At 36.0% G+C, this 21,445-nt stretch overlaps 3 protein-coding genes across 3 annotated transcripts; 2 read left to right on the forward strand and 1 right to left on the reverse strand.

The window, feature by feature from the left end:
- LOC104771657 (multiple organellar RNA editing factor 4, mitochondrial-like) lies at window positions 1,604-4,319 on the forward strand. The gene is made up of 4 exons (XM_010496227.2): window positions 1,604-2,030; window positions 2,125-2,222; window positions 2,315-2,380; window positions 2,479-4,319. Exons 1-4 carry the CDS (start codon window positions 1,678-1,680, stop codon window positions 4,146-4,148), a joined length of 2,187 nt encoding a protein of 728 aa, XP_010494529.1. The 5' UTR covers window positions 1,604-1,677; the 3' UTR covers window positions 4,149-4,319.
- Window positions 4,495-7,121, reverse strand: LOC104771658 (protein OSB3, chloroplastic/mitochondrial). The gene is made up of 9 exons (XM_010496228.2): window positions 6,614-7,121; window positions 6,392-6,530; window positions 6,169-6,280; window positions 5,814-5,926; window positions 5,566-5,716; window positions 5,415-5,479; window positions 5,163-5,313; window positions 4,981-5,045; window positions 4,495-4,878 (listed from the first exon to the last, which is right to left on the reverse strand). The coding sequence occupies exons 1-9, from the start codon at window positions 6,982-6,984 to the stop codon at window positions 4,747-4,749; spliced, it is 1,299 nt and encodes a 432-aa protein (XP_010494530.1). The 5' UTR covers window positions 6,985-7,121; the 3' UTR covers window positions 4,495-4,746.
- On the forward strand, window positions 14,910-21,106 carry LOC104771659 (probable polygalacturonase At3g15720). The gene is made up of 10 exons (XM_019241947.1): window positions 14,910-15,173; window positions 18,943-19,062; window positions 19,286-19,423; window positions 19,517-19,660; window positions 19,785-19,814; window positions 19,925-20,132; window positions 20,228-20,309; window positions 20,432-20,540; window positions 20,661-20,774; window positions 20,867-21,106. The coding sequence occupies exons 1-10, from the start codon at window positions 14,910-14,912 to the stop codon at window positions 21,092-21,094; spliced, it is 1,437 nt and encodes a 478-aa protein (XP_019097492.1). The 3' UTR covers window positions 21,095-21,106.

Consider the following 21,445-nt stretch of genomic DNA (forward strand, 5'->3'; position numbering starts at 1 on the left):
AAAAAAAAAAAAAAAAAAAAAAGTCAACTACACCCAACAAACACTACTACTTCCAGCTTCAAAAATATTGGTAGATTACGTGTTATCAATACTATATGATTCAATTATTTCTGCTTAACTTACTTTCTCACATAATTTATGAAATAGGTACGCCATATAAGAGGAAACAACAACCAGTCAAAATATCCAAGACCTAGAAATAAATAACACAAAGGAATTTGTTCATAATTTAGAAAAAGGATAAACTTATCAATTAAAATAAACTATATAGTTAATGAATACAAATAAAACAAACCCCAAAATAGACATCAAAATTAAAAACAAAAAAAAAACACAGTAAACCCATTAACAAACCCCAGTTATTTTTAACCATATATATATATTAATATAAATAAATCCGACTCCACCTAGTAAATTATACTATCTGAAATTTATCTTATAACTATGGCTCTGATTGGTAGCCTAGACTTTAAAAATATTTAAAGTTAAAGTCTTGACAGCCATTTTTTTGCCAATCAGACTTTTTTGGTTTTTATTTTTTTTAAAGTTTTGAAAGTCACTTTTTTTCTCTTCTTTGTTTTCCCTTTTTTTTAAAGCGTCAAATTCATGCTTTAAAACTAAACAATTTTTAAAGTATTTTTTTCACCTTTTTATATCTAAAAACTCTCTAAAAGTATATATAAATATTTTACATATTTTATTTTTATAAATTAATTATTCTCATTTTTTCTCTTTCTTTTAAGATCCATTTCAATAATAAATTTTATTTTTCATCATCATCACTAATAATACTATAATACTATAAAAGAGTTTATGAAATTCATATAACTAATTTATAACTACTCAATAGAAATGAGAATAGTGGTTAATAGATTTTTGACTGCTCATATAACTACTCAATAGAAAAAAAAAATTAAAACAATTAAAAGACACTATTGATATCTGCCAGAATAATCAATCAAGAATCAATCACCAAAAACAAAAGAAAAATTAGAATATTGTTAGCGAAATTTTATATTGACTATTGGTATTATTACTATCTTTGCATTATTTAAAAATTAATAAGTTAATAAATTGATGTCTACAACTTCAATTATTTATTTCTTATTCTTATAGTTGTTTGTTTTTATCTAGTTTTCAAACAAAAAATTATATTTGATTGACTTATATTTTTAAAAATTTTAATTTATCATTAATAAAATTTATCTTTTCACTAAAGTGTTATATAAATTAATTTCTAACATAATATATATTTATTATTAATATTTATAAAAATAATAAAATAACAGATATAGCTTTAAAAGTTGTTGGTAAACAATCAGATTTTAACAGTTAAAATTTCTACAGTCAAAGCATCAACAGCTAAAATTTTAAAGTCAAAATTTTTACAGCCAAAAGTAACAGCCGTTACCAATCAGAGCCTATAACTTAACTTGTGTGATGCGACCGAAAAATATAGTACCCTGAAGAAGAAACTTTTATAAATTCTATACGTGGGAAAATGTTGATAATTCTGAAACTTTGTGTCAAGGTTCAAAATAACTTCAAAAGATAAGGGGCTTTGTAATAAATAATAATTAGTAAAAAACCACTCGAAAAGCCCTAAAGGCCTAAAAACTAAACCCATCAGTCACTGTGTTTAAACCAAGCCGGCGTAATTCTCAATCTCCGGCATCAATGGCCATGCTCTCGCACCGTCTCCGGCGAGTTCTAGTCGCCGCACCTTCCTATTTCCAACAATCCTTCACTCTATCTCGTCCCTTCGGTTTTATCACTGCCGTCTCATCGTTACTACCGAGATCCGCGGTGAAGCAATCAACGGAATCAAATCGAACTCCGGCGAGGTTGTTCTCGACGGCTCAGTATCAGTACGATCCTTACACCGGAGATGATTCGTTCACACCTGATAACGAAGGATGCGATTTTAATCATTGGTTAATCACAATGAACTTCCCCAAAGATAATCTTCCATCTAGAGATGAAATGGTTTCGATTTTTGAGCAGACTTGTGCTAAAGGACTTGGTTTAAGGTTCGTTATTTCTTGAACTTTTTGTTGTTGATAATTTCGATTTTACAATGTTAAATCTTTATTTTGGAATTTGAGTGTTTTTTGTTTTGTACAGTTTGGAAGAAGCTAAAAAGAAGATGTATGCAATTTGCACAACGAGTTACCAAGGGTTTCAAGCAACAATGACAATAGGAGAAGTAGAAAAGTTTAGAGGTAATGAAATGATATGTGTATGTGAAAGCATTTCTTGGATGGAATTAGTATTTTGTTGACAGTTTTTGTGGTGTGGTGTTTATTATAAACAGATTTGCCTGGTGTGCAGTACATAATTCCTGATTCTTATGTTGATGTTGAGAATAAGGTGTATGGAGGTATGTTTCTTGTTGGTTTCGTGGAGTTTTTATATCTTATTGTGGGGAAGTTACGTTTTTTTCTGAACTGTTTTTTTTTTGTGTTTTGGTTTTTTCAGGAGATAAATATGAGAATGGAGTGATTACACCTGGGCCAATTCCTGTTCCTACTAAAGAAGGTTTTGATTCTTTGGAGAAGGGACAAGAGAAAGCTCAAAGGAGTGAAACGAGTTCAGATCAGGGTCTAACCCCAGGAGAAGAGCTAGCTCAGATAATTGAAGTGCCTCCAGATCAGAGGAGTTTGAAACAAAGGCGAGGAACTCTGGCTCTAGGACAGGGGCAAGGTCAAGGAAGTCGAACGTCAATCCCAGGACAAGGGCAAGGGCAAAGTCGAGGTGCAGGAAGTCGAATGCCTTCATTTCAACGGAGTTTCAAACAAAGCCAGGGAACTCCGTCTGTAGGTCAAGGACAAACTCAAAGAAGTGAAATGCCTTCATTCCAAGGGAGTGTCAAGGAAGGCCAAGATATACGTATTCATGGACAAGGGCAAGGTCAGCAAAGTCAAGTACCTTCATTTCAGGGTAGTTTCAAGCAAGGCCAAGAAACCCCGGCCCTAAGACAAGGACAAGCTCAAGGAAGTCAAATGCCTTCATTTCCAAGTGGTAACAACCAAGGTCAAGGAAAACCAGTCCCTGGACAAGGAAAAGGTCAAGGAAGTCAAATACCTTCTAATCAGGTGGGTTACAGCCAAGGTCAAGGACCTCAGACACCTCCATACCAAGGGTTACCAAACAATTACGCTCAAGGACCCCGTCAAGGAGCATCTGTGCATTACAGCCAAGGAGCATCTGTAGCAAACTTTGTCCAAGGGACGCCAGAAAATTACAACCAAATGGGCCAAGGGAATTACAGTCCGCAGAGTTTTGGAAACTACGGTCCTGCACAAGGAGCAGGAAGTCCAGGGTTTGGACACGGGTATCCTGGACACGGGCAAGGTCAAGGAGGTCAGTTATTGTCTCCATATCAAGGGAGTTACAACCAAGGCCAGGGAACTCCGCTACCAGGACAAGGCCAAGAAGGTCAAATACCTTCATATCAGATGGGTTACAGCCAAGGCTTGGGAGCTCCGGTGCCTCCATACCAACTAACACCAGGCAATTATGGTCATTGGCAATTTGTGAACTACAACCAAGGACCACCACATGGCAACTTTCTCCAAGGGCCCCAACCAAATTACAACCAAGGAGGTCAATGGAATTACAGTCCACAGAATGGTGGACACTATGGTCATGCACAGGTTGGACAGTGGCATCCTGGACCCCCTCAAGGCCAAGGAAATCAAATGCCTCAATATCAGCTTAGTTACAATCATGGCCAAGGCACTCCGTTCCCTGGACAATGTCGCTGTCAAGGATGTGGAATGCCTTCATATCAGGGTAGTTACAATCAAGGCCAAGGAACTCAAATCCCTGGACAATGGCAAGGTCAAGGATATGGAATGCCTTCATATCAGGCTAGTTACAATCAAGGCCAGGGAGCACCAGCGCCTCCATACCATGGAAACTACAATCAAGCAACACCAGGCAGTTATGGTCAAGGGACATCTGCAGTGAAACCAGCGAATTACAATGTGCAGAACGGTGGAATCTATGGTCCTGCACATGGATCAGCAGGAAATCCAGGATTTGCACAAGGTTATACTGGAGACCGGCAGAATGAAACATTTCAACAAGTGGATCAGAGAAATGTAGCAGGTGACTGGAGCAACAACAATCCTGTACCTAACTGATACCAGAAAACCAAATTCTTGAACATAAGCAATTACACAGTTTTGCTTGTCTCATAGCTTTTTGAAAACAGAAGTCTCCAGTTCACTCTTATTGGGCTGTATATATGTTGCATAGAGGATTCCATTGTTTCCGTTACTACAATAAAAGAATGAAGATCAGATGAGAGTAAAGCAGGGATTGTTGAAACTTGCAGCTTCTAAGAAAAGTAGATTTTTTTTGAGCCAAATTTTGCCGGTAATTCTCGAGGCACTGTGAGTTCACTCTAAAATTGGTTGACTATACGCCAGAAAACATTGGCCCAATAAGCACACAATAAGATTTTACATAATGGTTGGGACCGTTGGGTGTAACGTGAAAAATGTAAAATATCGAGGCACTGATAAGATTTTCTGAATGAAGACTAAACGTCTAAACCCTTACGAGATTCCTAACCAAAAACTACTTCTATAGATATGGATATGGTGCTCATTTTGACAATGTCTCACACAGGTTCCTTAATTTACTCTAGCAATTTTCTTTATATAAGACTGGATGAAATAAAGTTACGGCCTTTTTACATAATGGGTGGCCAAAATCAACGTAAGGCTGCGAGACAGACTAGGCCATGACAGGACTTTCTTGGTTCTTCTTTAAAGGTGGTAACTTTGAAAGCGCCCAAGTTGGAGAATTATTTATCCACAGTCCTTCACCGGTCTCCTTGTGCTTGAAATCAGGGTATTTCGGGGTTCTCTACATATGGTTCAAAAACATTATCGGGAAATTCGAAAATGAATATAAGAGGAGAAATGGAAAGAGAATAGTGTTTCAAAGATTCAAAGATGATATATTTACCTTGTCTAATCTGTTATCCCACCATTTACTCGGGTTCTCAACCAAGTCCTTCCAAGATTCTTCTCCTACATCTCACAACGGCTCATTTTAGAAAAGTGAGAAATACAAATGCCATATACCTAACCTAATACTTGCTAAAAGAACATATACCTAACCTAATACTTGCTAAAAGAAGAACTTACTTTTAAGCTGCGGGATTGTATTGGACATGAGAGGTCTTTCTTGGTTCTTCTTTAACGGTGGTAATTTTGATAGTACCCAAAGAGGAGAATCAGTCATCCACAGTGCTTCGCCAGTCTCATTATGTATGAAGTCAGGAGCTTTCACATTTGCCTACACGTGTTCAAAAACATTAGTAGGAAGTCAATAACGAAGATTAGAAAAAAGACTACTTTCTTCACTCTTCAAAGATAACCTGCAGAACAATATATTACCTTAACTGATCGGTTGTCTAACCATTGATCTGGGTTCTGAACCAAATCCTTCCAAGATTCCTCTCCTATATCTCACGATAGATCATTTTATAAAACGAGATGATAACAAAATGCCACTACTTACCTAATACTTACTGAAAGGAGAACTTACCTTTAAGTTGTTTCAGTTTGGTGTTTCCTGTAGGTACTAAGACATCAAACTCAAGCTCATCGAGTTTTAGCAAAGCCCATTCAGGAGCTGTGCTGAGCCACAAAGAAAAACCACCAACCTTCCTCTTGAAATCGGGATGTTTTGGCTTTACCTGTACATGAGAAAATCGATAACGAAAAGATTAATAATCAAACATATCAACTAACATGACTGAAAGAGAAAATGAATCAGAATCAAAGTGTGTTTACCAATCCGTTAGCTTTATTCCCACGGTGATCCAACCACTCTTTAGGATTTTCAATAAGGTGCTTCCACGAATTAGAGGTTTCTTCATCTATGACTTTAACCTTTTTGGATCTTGCTAGAAAGATAGAATATAATAAAATACGTTAACTTAAATGTCGCCATTCCTTGTACACAAGAGATGTTGCCAAAGACAAAGAGAATCACGTTGACCAGAACACTATATTTAACACAGAAAAGAATTAATCATAACCTAGCAGAGCCACTAGTTGAAAGATACAAACTAAAAAACGAACATAGGTACACAACAACATTAGTATTTTCTCACGCATAACATTGAATAAGGACATATTAACATACCGGGCTGTTTCTTGGTGCTGGTTACTTCTTTTTTAGGTGGTGAAATCGTCTTCATAACTTCTTTTTCAATAGTAGTTTCAGCTTGTACAAAGTTAAGACTCTGAACCATAACCTGTATGTAATGAACGAACTTCATAATATTATAGATGAATCCAAGAACATGAAACAGATTACAAATCTAGTCTTTAGAATTGATTCCATTAGTTTCCTCTATAAAACTCACCTGAACATTAGATTGAGTATATGTCACATTCGGAGGAGGTGAATCAATAAACAGCTTCCCAGAAATATGAATTCGATCCTCTTTCTTTACATGTTGAACTGCGATTTGAGCTAGATCCCCTTCAAATATAATCGGAATCCTGAAAAAGGTTTTGAAACTTTGATTAACCTAAGCTAAGTTCCACTATCACAATAACACATTCAGGTGTTCAAAAAAGTGTACCAGAAACTAGATGACTTTGAACCCGAACGCTGAGAGATTACAGTTCCAGCCCAGAATTTACCATCGGAGCAAGGACCGAACTGAACAGGTTGCTCGACGAATCCAATTAGGTTGATCCAATTCGAAATCTCCGGCTTGTACTCAATCTTCTTCGGCGGAGTCAGTTCTTTTTCCTCCGCCGGAGAAATTAGCGGCGGCGGTTTCGCTGATGCTTTAGCCCTAGGCTTCCTTCCTCCGTTTCCGATGACGGTGGCTGAGAAAACGCGGATTTGCTGAGAGATCACCCATTTTTGAGTGGGGAGCTTCGCTGCTTTCGAGTGGTAGAGAGAGGAAGTAACTACTCTAGTCAATGTTCTAGAGATCAAATTCATAGTTTCATACTAAAAAGGGAGAGAATCTGATTCTGTTTACGAGTTCCGGTGATACTGTGTTGCCGGAGAGGGAGAGGGAGATGAGAGAATCGTGAAGATAGGAGAAGAAGAACAAAAAAAGCCCTAATTTTTCGGGCGCCAAGGGTTTAAGGGAAACAAGCAAATGGCTTCATAGTAGGCCTTAAAGGCCCAAATAATTATATTGGCCTTGTTTTGTCTTTTTAGTAAAAGATATTGAGAAACCAAGGAAAGTTTTGTCACCGGAATAAGGTTTTTGAATCTGATTCTCAACAGCTTGTCTATTGATCAGGTAAAAGAACAGATGTGCCAAACTTGGCTCCAATATTACACATTTTGACGAGTCGAAAGTTGTTTTTGCGAGTCGAAAAGGGAGCCACATGGCCGAGATAAAATAGCAAAAAAAAAAAACAAAAAAAAACTTTCATTTACAAATCATGATTCTAAGTTGTATATTATTATGTAGTGGCAAATCGGGTTAACATTAAAACCAATGTGAAGTTGGATAAAAGTGTAATTTTGTTCTTGAAGAACAAAAAACAAAAGAGTCTCATGAAGATTGTTTATTTGTTTTATTTTTGTTATCTTTTCCAACATTCTAGTATTCTACACAATTCAAATTTAAAAAAGATAACTCAAATTTTGCCTTGACCAATTCAAAACAGAGATTTTAGCGCAAAAAAAAATATTGAAACGTAATCATCATCTTATTGCTCACAGCTCAGTTTGTTTAATTTTATATACATGAATACATACACATATAGAGAGACGTATATATATATATATATAGATTTGAATATTCTTACAACTTTTATATATAATTAAAGTATATGATTTCTACAAACCTTGCTACGCAAACAAGGAACAAAAAGCGTTTTATTTATCTAAGACGTGTAGAGGAACCATGAATAGAGAAACCATGACGTATAACGTTTTAACGTTCAAATATGTTTTGGGTGTTTATCTTTTAGGTGTTGACTGGTTCTCCTGCTACCTTCCGCAAATGCTACGTTTGTGGATAGTAGCGGTTGCTAGCGACTGGAACCAATCACACGAACCGCTCTCAATCGCTCATAATCTCTTCCAACCGCTCCAAACTACTGAATTCCAAAAGCGGCTTCCCGCAAGCGTTTGCAGTTGCGGGCGATTGCGGTTGGATTTTTTTTTTTTTATATATAAAAACTTAAAAGAAATCAATGATAATGAAAATTTTTTTGTTATATCTTCTATCTAACCATTTTACTCTTTAAGGATTGGAGAAAATAAAGTATGAATATGATTGCAGAGATTATAAAATAAACAATTATAAGAAAATAATATTCCAATTAACAATAACCCAAAAAACTTGATGTAAATTTAATGGCACATCGCACATAAGTTCAAAAATATTTCATCAGAAATTTAAGAAAATAAGATTATTTGTGAAAAATATTAAAAGAAATCACCAGTGACTCTTCTCAACTCTCACTTGATCATTCCTACCGATACAACTACTGACCCACGATCTAAGAAAAAAGAGAAAAAATCTACGATCTAAAGCATATGATTTGTCATTTATCAAATTACTTGATTAAATTTTTGGTGAAAAGCCAAATGCATAAAGGAATAAGTATTTCAATATGAAATTTATTTGTTTTTTGAATAATTATTTTAGTATTTATTAATAACTTTTAATTATAAATGAAATTTAATAAAAATTTTGGTGTTTTTAAACATTTATATATTATATATCACATTTATTTATGTTCCAACCGCTATTGCACCCGCTGGTCAACCAGTCGTAAACCTCCCGCAAATGCACTAATTTTAAACTGCTAAACCAATCGTTCAAAATTCTTAATAACACTTGAAACCGCAATCGCCCGCTTCCGCAATCTCCCGCAACCGCAACCGCAATCGCAGCGTTTGAACCAGTCAGACCCTAAGTTAACTTGTCCTTCATCCGTACGGTTCAAGTATATGGCGTGGACGAGAAGATATCATCTATATTGTGGTTAAAGAAATAGAAAGAAGATTGAAGCAAAATAAGAATAACATCTAAAGTTTTTTCTTGATGTTATATTATCTGAAGTTTATATACTTATAGTTAACCTAAAGATACGAACTTAATGATTAATCTACTATATATATGGCGAACTCATGGTTGATTTTTCTTAATGATTTTTTTATAGACTATATAATATTTATAAGTTGGCTACAAAATAGTTTATATATTAAATATAGATTGGTTACAGTAAAATGTTATAGATTAATTGGTCAACCCGTGGGTTATATACTTAAGAATATTTCAAAGAATCCTCTTAAAGAGAATATTCCAATAATTTATACAATTTCCAAAATAAAATCTTTATTATTCCATGTATTGTTACAACTGTTAAACATAAAAATATAATGTTATGCGTAAAAATGAATAAAATATTGGTAATTTATCATAGTTAATCGTGATTTCTGAAATTTTATTGTGCAATTGAAAATAAAATCATACATAAACACGAGTCATATTAAAAAAAATTTCACCAAATATGTTCAAAAATTAAAATAAACAGTACGATGTTTGTTACTATTAAAATCGCACCGTATTTTTCTCACGATTATTACGCATGTTAACACACTCAGAATTTCATAAAATCTTAGTATTTTAAGCCAAAGAGATCAATCAAACAATATAATAATATTGTGTGCTTTTTCTGAAATGTGAATGGACTCTAACAACAGTTGATACCTGTTGACTTATTAAATTCGATTTCCACGTTCAAGTACTAGTCCGAGATTTTGACCATATGGTTTGAAACATTAATTAAAACTTAAAAGGTTTGCTGGTTTATAAAATTTAGTGATAATTAATTAACTAAATAGACCTATATATCTTATTCATTGACTACGGGGTTTTAATATAAAATTGACCCTTCTACTTTTATTTTGAGTCATTTTACTTAGTACAACAGTTAGCGTGTATTTTTTTGTCTTAGATTATGTTAATTCTTCTTATGTAATGACTGAAATATTTTAAGCACCTCAGATAAAAAATTATCAACAAAATAATCATTCATCTATAGTACCGTAAAAATTATAAATAATTGCCAAAAAGTTGATATTGTTGTATTTTTTGAATTTAACGTTAAATTATATTTAAAAAATAACATTTTTACACAGAATGCAACGGTTATTTGAAAAGGGTTGGCTGAACAAAAAAAAAAACAGATTCGGCCCATTCGAAGAATCATCAACATCTGATCGTGGATTTGCTTGTCTATTAACCACCTAAGGTCATCTCCAACAGAAAGTTTTTAAGAAGTTTCTAAGCGTAATAAGGATAAAAATAAATTTAAAATGTTAATTATGCTAAGAATTAATCCTTAGCTAAGGATTTTCAAAATTGATCCTTAGATACATGTGTCACTCAAAGATAAGTGAAAAAAAAAAAAAAATCTGCTTCACAATGTCGATTCAGTTGAAATTTATTGATCACACCAATATTTTGGTTTTAAATTTCAGTTTGGTTTTTAAGGTTTGGTGTTTTAACCCATCTCTCTAGCCGACTTGATCACCAAGTCTCTAGCTAATCCTTTAGTCAAGTGATCCGCTAAATTTTGTTCAGACTGAACAAATTGTATGATAATTGTCCCATGAGTGATCAGCTCATATATATTATGCTATGTCTAACTCAAGGTGTCGTGACTTACCATAATACACTTGGCGATAAACTCTAGCCAAAGTGGTTTTACTATCACAATGTATACAAATTGGTTTATGAACTGAATGGTTGGTTTGTGTTTTAATCAAGTGTTTGTATTGTGGTCTGGCATAGATGATTTTGTGGTAAGGTTGGGGTATCAAGCGACACCGAGGTGGTGTCGGTTGACACTAGCATGTTGTTGCGTGTTTGGGTCCTAGGAAGACAGCTGGAGTTAGGTTTGAATGAGGAGAGATTGACGGAAGTGATATCGTGGGCGTCAGTGTCGACCGACACTAGGAAAGTGTCGATCGACACCATGTATGTTGGTTCGCAAGTGGTGCAATGGATGAAGTTCGACACCAGCTGGAGGTGTCGTTCGACACTAGAGGAGTTGGTAATGAATTGGAGTATTCGTGGGTGAAACGACCGCACCCGGATTCCCAATCCTCAAACAGGATCCACATGAAACAATCTCACCGGAAATCCATAATTCCGACGAGACAACCGGCGTAGAAATCGCTCCGTACAATAACTCCCACAAACACACCAAACCTCACCTCATCTAGTTACTGAGTTCCACAACCAACCATCCCTAGTGACCGAGTAACAAGAGATGTGGGTTGGAATATTTGATTCCGTCCAGCCACGGACAACACTTCCCCTCAACTACTCTAATTCACTATCAACTCCTCTATTGCCCCGAGGCCCACGAAATAACTTACGTCGATCTTTCCTCATCCAAACCTAACTCCAGCTGTCTTCCTATGAACCAAACACAAAACAACATGCTGGTGTCGACCGACACCACCTTGATGTCACTCGACACCCCAACCTTACCACAAAACCCACAAAACCGTCTATGCCAGACCAAAATACAAACACTTGATTAAGACACAAACCAACCGTTCATTCCACAAATCCACCGTTGGATATGGATCGTGTAGCACCACGAAGCTCCCCACCAAATTTCAGCCAGATCGAATGCCGTTCCATCCTCCAAACCTTGCCCCAAAGTATCCCCAACTCAAACCAGTCTGCACACTCATCTGCAGGTGTTGGCGTCGACCAACACCACAATGGTGTCGAACGACACCAACCTAAAAATTACGATCAAAGCCTTCTTTCAAGCTCCTTCTCGCCGCAAATCCCTAATCCGCTACAATCATAGATTCTTTACTCAATCTAACACTAAAACAATACAACTTACCTGGATAACAGCTATGAGAAAGCCTCCTTGTCTCTCCCAATCCACAACCAAGCTCAAATCCCTCTCCTTACACGTGAAGAAGATGAATCTCCTTTCTCCTACCTTCCAAGTGAGAGCACCACAACTCCCTCTCCTTCTCTCCTCTAGAACCACCAAAACAGATCCCTCTGCTCCTCTTAATCCTCCTCAAGGCTCCCTTTGCTCTTAGGATCAAACTCACAATCTCTCTCTCTCTCTTTCTCATTCTCTCCCAGAAGTGACCAAAGACAACCCCCCCTCCCCAAGAGAGGCTGCTCGTGCTCCTTTAAAACAAGACTTAGGGTTTCCAAACCCAAACCAAGCTAAACCGATCGATTTTGAAACAAACCGAACAATCCCCAATTTAGTGGTGTCGACCAACAGCCACCTTGGTATCGATCGACACCCACCCAAAATTGGGTTTGGGATGTTACGGTGGGGAAGTATTATCCATGGCTGGACGAAATCAAATATTCCAGCTCACCTCTCTTATTACTCGGTCGCTAGGGATGGTTGGTTGTGCGACTCAGTAACTAGATGAGGTGGAGTTCGGTGTATTTGTGGGAGATTTTGTAAGGAGCGATTTCTATGCCGGTTGTCTCGTCGGAATTATGGGGTTTCAGTAAGATCGTTTCCCATGGATCCTTTGTGAGGATTGGGAGTCCGGGTGCAGACATTTCAGTTTGGTATCAGAGAGTATACGGTCCTAGGACACGCTCTGTAATGGAAATAGAATTGTCTAAAAAAATAGCTCGGGATTTCTATAAATGTAAAGTTTTCATAAATAGAAAGTTTCTAAAAATATAAAGTTTTATGAATAGTTAGAACTTGTCTATTTTTGGAAAGAGTGCGTGTGAACATCCAAAGTGGTTGGAATGTTTGGAGTGTGGCCTAGGAGTGGCCAAGGTGCAGGGGAGTTTCCGAGAGGGAATATGGTGGTTGGTAAGACATTGCGGTATTTTATGCAAACCACTTGAGGTATTTCTTGTCGGGAAGTGCTTAGAGACGTCAAGACTTGTTTGCTCTAGGGACGTTGGGTTCTAAACAACTCATAAAAGATGGTGGTTCTCCTGAGGGGATAGTGGTTCCCCTGTATACCTATAGCTTGAGGTTTGGTGGGCCCTGAGAGTGGCAGAGGAGATGATGGTTCTCATGAGAGATGGTGGTTCGCCTGAGGGGATGGTGGTTCTCCCAATACCGAGATCTTGAGGGTGACGGCCCAAGAGTGAGCCAGTATGGCTTGAGGACGTTTGTCTGAGAGTGAGATCGGTATGGCTCAAAGGTTTTGACCTCAGAGTGGATGAGTTGGGAGCAAATAATGTCTAGGACATGTGAGTAAGCATAATGATGGAATGTAGATGTCAGGGTTGATGGTGGTTCAATCCCGGGTTTATTGTTGGCCAGTGGGGTCAGGACTTTGTTGACCGGTGGGGTCAGGATTGTGTGGACCAATGGGATCAGGATGGTGTTGACCGGTGGGGTCAGGATAGATTGACCGGTGGGGGTCAGGGTGTTATGGACCATTGGGTCAGGTTGTATTGTGAACCGTTGCAACAGTGGAAGTGTTTTGTAGTTGGGGGTGTGTTATCAGATTCGAGGACGAATCTTTTGTTAGAGGGGGAGAATTGTAACATCCCAAACCCAAATTTAGGGTGGGTGTCGATCAACTTAAAAATATATGGTCAATATTTTTTTGGTTCACGTCAGACCGAACTTAAATATAAGCGAGTTTGACGGATTTTGGATTGTAACATCCCGATCCCAAATTTAGGGTGGGTGTCGATTGACACAAAGAGGGGTGTCGGTCGACACCACTAATTGATCGTTATTCAGTTTGTTTTAAAATCGCTCGGTTTAGCTTGGTTTGGGTTTGGAAACCCTAAATCTCGTGTTAAAAGGCATATGCAACCTATTTTCTTAGGGAGGGGGTGTTTGTCACTTCTAAGAGAGAAAGAGAAAGAGAAAGGGAGATTATGAATTTGATCCTTAAAGCAAAGAGAGTCTTGAGGAGGGTTAGGAGAAGGAGAAGGGAGATACATCATCTATATGTGTGTGGGGAAGGATGTGATTACTTGGTGGTGGATTAGGAGAGTCAAGGAGGCTTTCTTATGGTTGTTATTCAGGTAAGTCGTGTTGTTTGATGTTTAATCGATTAGGAAATAGATACCTGTGAAAGATTAGTGTTTTGCAGCGAGAAGGAGCTTGAAGGGAGGCTAGGATTGTGATTTCTGGGTTGGTGTCGTTCGACACCAACACCTGCATATGGATTGCGCGGACTGGTTCGAGATGGCTACTTTGGAGCAATGTTTGGAGGATGAAACGGAGTCAGATTTGGCTGAAATTTGGTGGAGAGCTTCGTGGTGCTCTAATATTTGTATCTAACGGTGGGTTTATGAACTGAATGGTTGTTTTGTGTTTTAATCAAGTGTTTGTATTGTGGTCTGGCATAGATGGTTTTGTGGTAAGGTTGGGGTATCAAGCGACACCGAGGTGGTGTCAGTCGACACCAGCATGTTGTTGTGTGTTTGAGTCTTAGGAGGACAGCTAGATTTTGGTTTGGATGAGGGAAAATCGATGGAAGTGATGCCGTGGGAGTCAGTGTCGACCGACAATAGGAGAGTGTCGACCGACACTAGGAGAGTGTCGACACTAGTGGTAGTAGGCAAACACCTAAAGAAATGGATCATGCTGATAGTAAAAGAGCTAGAGAGGTAGTTCAGTCATCCATCAGATAGTGCAGTGGATGAAGACTCTTCATACACGATGTCTTCTGATCCCGATGAGGAGCATTACACTAAGGTGCTGTCCAAAAAACAGCGGAGAGACCTCAAAGGTAGGTGCCTCAAATCTGTAGCATAATTATGTGTAGTAAACTTTTTGATGAAATGTGTGTGGGTTCAATATTTCCTTACACGGACGCGGTTTTAAAAAATGGTTCAAGGCAAATAAGCCACTTTTTGGAAGTATTATAGAAATCTCCCGATCAGGTACTTGGAGCTGCCCTTAATGAGTCGAAAGCTAAAGATAGCGGAATATGAGCCACTCCTGGATAAGCTCAGAAAGAAGTTCAAATCTTGGTCTATCAAATGCTTGTCTTTTGCTGGTCGTGTGCAGCTTATTGCCTCAGTGATTAATGGCATAGTCAATTTCTTGATATCGACTTTTATGTTGCCTAAAGGCTGTGTTAGGAAAATAGAATCACTATTTTCTAGATTCCTTTGGTCAGGAAGCATAGAGGGTAGCACTGGAGCTAAGATAGCTTGTTCTGGAGTTTGTTTACCTAAATCGAAGGTGGCATAGGGTTAAGGCGCTTATCAGCTTGGAATCGAACGTTGTGTTTGTGATTCGTCTCACTCCTGTTTGCCGACAATTAATCGTTCTGGGCTAGATGGCATAAGCCTCACTACATCAAAAATAAATCTCTATGGGAAATTGAAGAAAACCAGAGAGATTCTTGGACTTGGAAATTTATTCTGAGGTTGAGACAATATGCTGAGAGTTTCTTGCTTGCAAGTGTGGGTAATGGTGAGCGGATGGACCTAGATCACTTCACGCTCACCTCACCACCATTTCTCTCCCAACCCAGGTAAGTGATTATGATAGATACAGTTGGGTTCTTGATGGGTTTGAGTGCAAGGGATTCTCTTTGCAAAGAACTTGGGAAGCTTTAAGGCCTAGAGAGGATGAAAAAGACTGGGTAAGCTCAGTTTGGTTTAAAGGTGCAGTGCCCAAACTTGCTTTCAACATGTGGGTGGCCAATCTCAACAGAATTCCTACCACGTAGCGTCTTGCAGCATGGGGTGTAGCCTCTTCAACTGATTGTTGTCTATGCTCCAGCCACCCAGAAACAAGAGACCATTTATTGATTTCTTGTGATTTTGCCTCTGCAGTCTGGCATGAGATCTTCTACAGATTATCTCCAACCAGTAGTCAAATCTGCAACTGGTCTGAACTTCTTTCATGGACTAGACAATGCTCTCCTCAAGCTCCATCAATGCTAAGAAAAGCAGTGGTTCAATCTTGTATCTATCACATCTGATGGCAAAAGGAACAACGTTCTTCACAACAACCAAAGGCTCCCTCCTTCAATAATCTTCAAAAATATTGATAGGGAGATCATTAACATCATACCTAGGAGACAACATAGGAAGAGATGGAGGAAGCTTATGCTTCTTTGGATTCGTTGAATTGAATCTATTTCATCATTCCCTCTAAAGCATTGCAATCTTATTTTTATTTTTTTTTGCCAATATTACTCTACTCTTGAAAGGACCGACCCTTTTTTTTTAAATAATAAATAATAAATATAATATAGTAAATAAACTACAACTAGTGGTCCCATACCTACTAGCCACCTAACCACAATCACAAACAACAGCGGAATAACCAATCTCAATATCCAATAAATATAACATCAACAATATCCAATAATCAAATAACAGGAAACATAGAACTAGCAACCTAGCAATGTTCTACCCAACTCTAGCAACCTAGCAATGCCAGACAACATCAAACCGAGTCTCTAGAACATCCTCCTCTTCATTACCTTGATTCCACGATCACACTTTGCCTTTACCTGCACCACAAACACATATTGAGATGCATGAGTATTTGATAAACACTCAGTGAGGCAATCCTCATATCTACTGGGCTATACACACAAGCAACAGTGATTCCAATGTTCCAAACAAACAACAAACAAAACATACAAACCAGGAAATCAGACATCATCTCGCTAGAAGGGAGGTGTCGATCGACACCAGCCAAGTGTCGACCGACACTGGCCTTGGTGTCGACCGACACCAGCCAAGTGTCGACCAACACTGGCCTTGGTGTCGACCGACACTACCTTACAGTGTTGATCCATGCCCAATTTGCTGGTGTTGACCGACACCAAGTGGTGTCGATCGACACTCCCTACGCCATCGCGATCCGCTCGAAGCCGAGAGTTGAATCTCGCTCCCAATCTCCTCCAAATCGCCCAATACTCATAACCCAAGCCAAATACGTCCATAAGAACCTGTAGCAACCAATCCCAGCAAGAAAAACACACAAACAAGCAACAAAACAAGTAAGAACAAGGAATCAAAGGCTTAGATAAGCCATGGTCATGCACTCACCTCTTTGCAGGAAGATTCAGACCAATAGCAACAAATCCAACCCTCCTAGCAGGCCTCTAGATCCTTCCTAGCTCCAAATCTCACAAGAACAGCTAAGAAAACTCACAAATCTCTCTCAAAACCGAAATCTCCTTCTTCTCTCTATTTCTTTGTCAAAAACGGCCAAAAGGGAAGAGAAAGGTCGAGTTCTCCTTTTAAAACTCGAGTTTAGGGTTTCCCTAAACCAGCCACACAAACCGGACGATTAAAAATTGAACCAATCGAACCGTCCACAACCAGTGTCGATCGAGACCTCCTGTGGTGTCGATCGACACCCTCACCAGACTACCAAAAAAATGGTTTGCGGGTGTTACAACTCTTAAGTAAAAAACTTTTGTAATACCTTCAACTTTATTTATAATGATATTTACAAGTTAGCAAAAAAAAAATGTAAACACGACGAACCACCTAACTAGGGACATTTTTTCAACACAATTCAGTTGTTGCTTTTACTTGTTCTTTATTTGCTTTCAAGTCAAAACTCTACAAATACAATTCTTTTCGACTCGAAATCTATCATGTAAGACCATCTCTAATAGATTTCCCTATTTTTATCTCTAAAAAAGATAAACTCTATAATAGAAGTGAGTTTTTTGACCCAAAAAAAAAAAAAATTTGTTTTACTCCTACCTCAATTTTCACCTCTAAAATAGAGATCGCTATTTTTTACTCTATATATAGAGAAACTCGATTTATTTCCTCTATAAATAGATAAAAATATAGCAATCTCTATTTTAGAGGTGAGAATAAATGTGGGTTGGAGCAAATTTACTTCTAAAATAGAGATTGCTATATTTTTGTCTATATATATAGGCAAATATAGATATGGGTTGGAGATGCTCTTATGCTATCGCTATATGCTGATCTAAATTTTTAATATTTTTATTTTATTTTTCAAGTTTTAGTTTAAGTGTGGATTTGTTTTAGTCCAATTTATATTGAGGAAATAAAAAGTGAAAGAAAAATAAGATAACATCATATTGGATATATTTTTAAAAATTTTATCTTACATCAAACTAAGTTAAGATATAATAATGCAGTTAATATGATAAGATACTACTCAAAATTTTTAATTTTATAATTATCAAGACATTAATAGTAAATTCATTACGGATTTTATTTCAAACACTACAAAATAATTAGACAAACATTTTAAGGGCTGTATTGAATCTTATATTTTAAGTGATTTGTGTGAAATTTAAATTTAATGTTATACAATTAGGGAATTAAAAACTCTAATTAAATGGATATACACAGGATTAGTTAGACAAACATTAACTTAGTTTTTAATGTAAATGGATATACACAGGATTAGTGCTTGTCTTTTTTAATATAAGATAAAATACTACAATGGTATCACAATATGCATCCAAATTTAATTGTATTTTCGATTTTTCCAAAATAATTTTGATCATTTCCCTTATTAATAATTTTCATTTCCCTTTTAACTTATATATTTTATTTAATACTATTTATTTATTTTAATATATTCTAGATCTTATAGAAAAAGAGGGATGATGTCACTGATATGCAAAAATATTATCCACAAAATAAGTAATGATTTCTTTTGTAAACTCTTTTCCTCCAGTTTGGGCTACCAATCGGGACGTTATTTTTTAATTTGATTAATGTTTGGTTGAAAAAAAAAAATAATAATAAGTAATGATTCTAGGCTAAAAATATCTAAAGTTTGAAACTACATCCATGAACCTGTCTACACCCATGATTTTTTATGTGTATATATAAGTGATGAACATAACTTAAACATACACTACATTACATCTAATCATCTGATCATCATTACACAATGGTTATAATAATGTTTGAATAATAATTATTATGCTTTCTTTCTTTCTAACATTGATATTTGGATGTTGTAGGAAATTATAATACGCGTTGTCTTGTTGTTGACTTTATTGAATTCAGTTCTTGTAAATGGCCAAATCTATGATGTGCTTAAATTTGGTGCCAAGGGAGATGGTCTTACCGATGAATCAAAGGTACTATCTTGGAATTTACTCTATGAAAATGACTGAATTATGTAAGTTTTCAAATCATTTTTTAACCAAATTATTATCATATGGTATCCAAGTATATATACATAGCTATTGATAATTTATTATTCATTTTCCTATAAGATAAGAGATCATAATCGTTGTCAACAATATTTTAGTTATTGAGTAAAGAAGTCTTATACACTTGATCTTTCGATAAAACATATAGGCTTTTCTCGAAGCATGGAAAGCTATGTGTGGTAGTGGTGGGAATCCAAAAACACTCCTTATTCCTTCAAATAAAACATTTTTACTACAACCTCTTGTGTTTCAAGGGCCTTGTAAATCTCCTTCAGTACAAGTTAAGGTAACTATCAAAATTTTGTTAAAACAAATCACTCACAACTTTATGTGAATTTAAATATTTTCTTAAAAAAATTATGTGTATTCATTTATGCAGTTTGATGGAAAGATTGTTGCGCCGAGAGATAAGACAGAATGGTCGGACTATAAGTCGTTAATATGGGTTAGTTTTAAAAAAATAATTGGTTTAACAGTCAGTGGTTCAGGATCAATTGATGGACGTGGTTCGTCATTTTGGAAGGTGAAAATTTTGATATATATAAAAGAGATATAGTTTTTATTTTGTATATATGTTTATATAAATTATCTATATCTATTTAATATGTAAATCTAATATTTTATTTTTCCATATTCAATATATCCAGCCAAGAATGTCAGCTTCTAAACGGCCTACTGTGAGTTTATATCTTTCTCACTAAATTTATTCTTAATTGTATAATGAAGATAGCTTTTTCTACATATATAACGATGTTCATGATGAATTTACTTTCCCGTTTTCTTACAGCAATTGCATTTTAAAAATTGCAATAATCTCAATATAATTGGAATAACTTCATTCAACAGTCCAAGAAACCATATAGCAATTAACAAATGTAAAAGAGTTAAAATAACAAAAATTAAACTCGTAGCACCGAAAGACAGTCCTAACACTGATGGAATTGATATCTCTGGATCAAGAGATGTCGATATTTACGACACAGTAATTGGAACTGGTACATAACTAATATATCTCTCTTGCACATTCATTAATTGAAAATTGATTTGAAATGGTTCTTTGAATTTAAATCTTCTTAAAAATATATTACAGGAGATGATTGTGTAGCTATAAACAACGGAAGTGTGAATATCAACATTACAAGGATGAATTGTGGACCGGGCCATGGAATAAGGTATATATATGTTTGATTGACCAATACCATTATATACATAATACTCATTTTTTTATTCTACAAATGAATTTTATTATCAATCTAAATATGTATATATATATATATATACGATTAAATTACAGTGTGGGAAGTCTAGGGAAAGATGGAGAAGAATCTATGGTTGAGAATATCCAAGTGACTAATAGTACCTTCTTTAGGACGAAAAATGGAGTTAGAATTAAGACATGGCCGGTAATAATTGTTTTGTTACATTTTTCCATATTAAAACTAAATAAATTATGAACATATTGACACAGTGGTTTAAATGATATATATATATATATATATATATATATCTTCTTTTCTTTAAAGAATGGAAAAGGATATGCAAAAAATATATTTTTTAAAGGCCTCACATTGAGAGAAACCAAAAATCCGATAATAATCGACCAAAACTATGTCGATAAGGGTCGCCTAGATGTGGAGGTAATTGATCTTAAGATTATTTTTTCTAATAAATAAAAAATATTATAATTTTAACTAGGCTGCGAACATATTTGTAATATTTTTTTGTGTAGGAATCAGCTGTGGCAATTAGTAACGTGAAATTCACAGATATTCATGGAACTTCACAACTCGATGAGATTATAAAGATTGATTGCAGTAAAGTCACATATTGCAAAGACATTGTTCTTGACAAAATTAATATTTCTACGATCGAAGGAAATAAGCCAATTGTTGAATGCAAGAATGTGTATGGAAAGTCTATTAATGCTAACGAGGTCAATGGTTGTTTCGAAAGATAGTATCCATTTTCATAGAAAATATGTCATATAAAAATTTGTTATTTCATATAGCGAATGATTTTATGTAATGATATATGATCAACTATTTTTATATATCTGATCGAATAAAACAGTGTTATATTAAGATTATTTCAATATAGTCATGAGCTAGTAATTTACTATTATCAGCACACTAAGCGATTTGTTAAACTTATCTATGTTATTTCATTTATGCGAATCAATAAGAACTTACAATAAATTGGTTCTCCTTTCTCTCTAATCATATTGCATGATAGAGGTCTCAAACACAATATAAGATAAAAAGGGCATTGGCTCTTGTCATTCAGGTAATAAATTAGCCCGGGATCTATT

This window comes from Camelina sativa, chromosome 20 (assembly GCF_000633955.1).
Source record: "Camelina sativa cultivar DH55 chromosome 20, Cs, whole genome shotgun sequence".
NCBI classification, from domain to species: domain Eukaryota; kingdom Viridiplantae; phylum Streptophyta; class Magnoliopsida; order Brassicales; family Brassicaceae; genus Camelina; species Camelina sativa.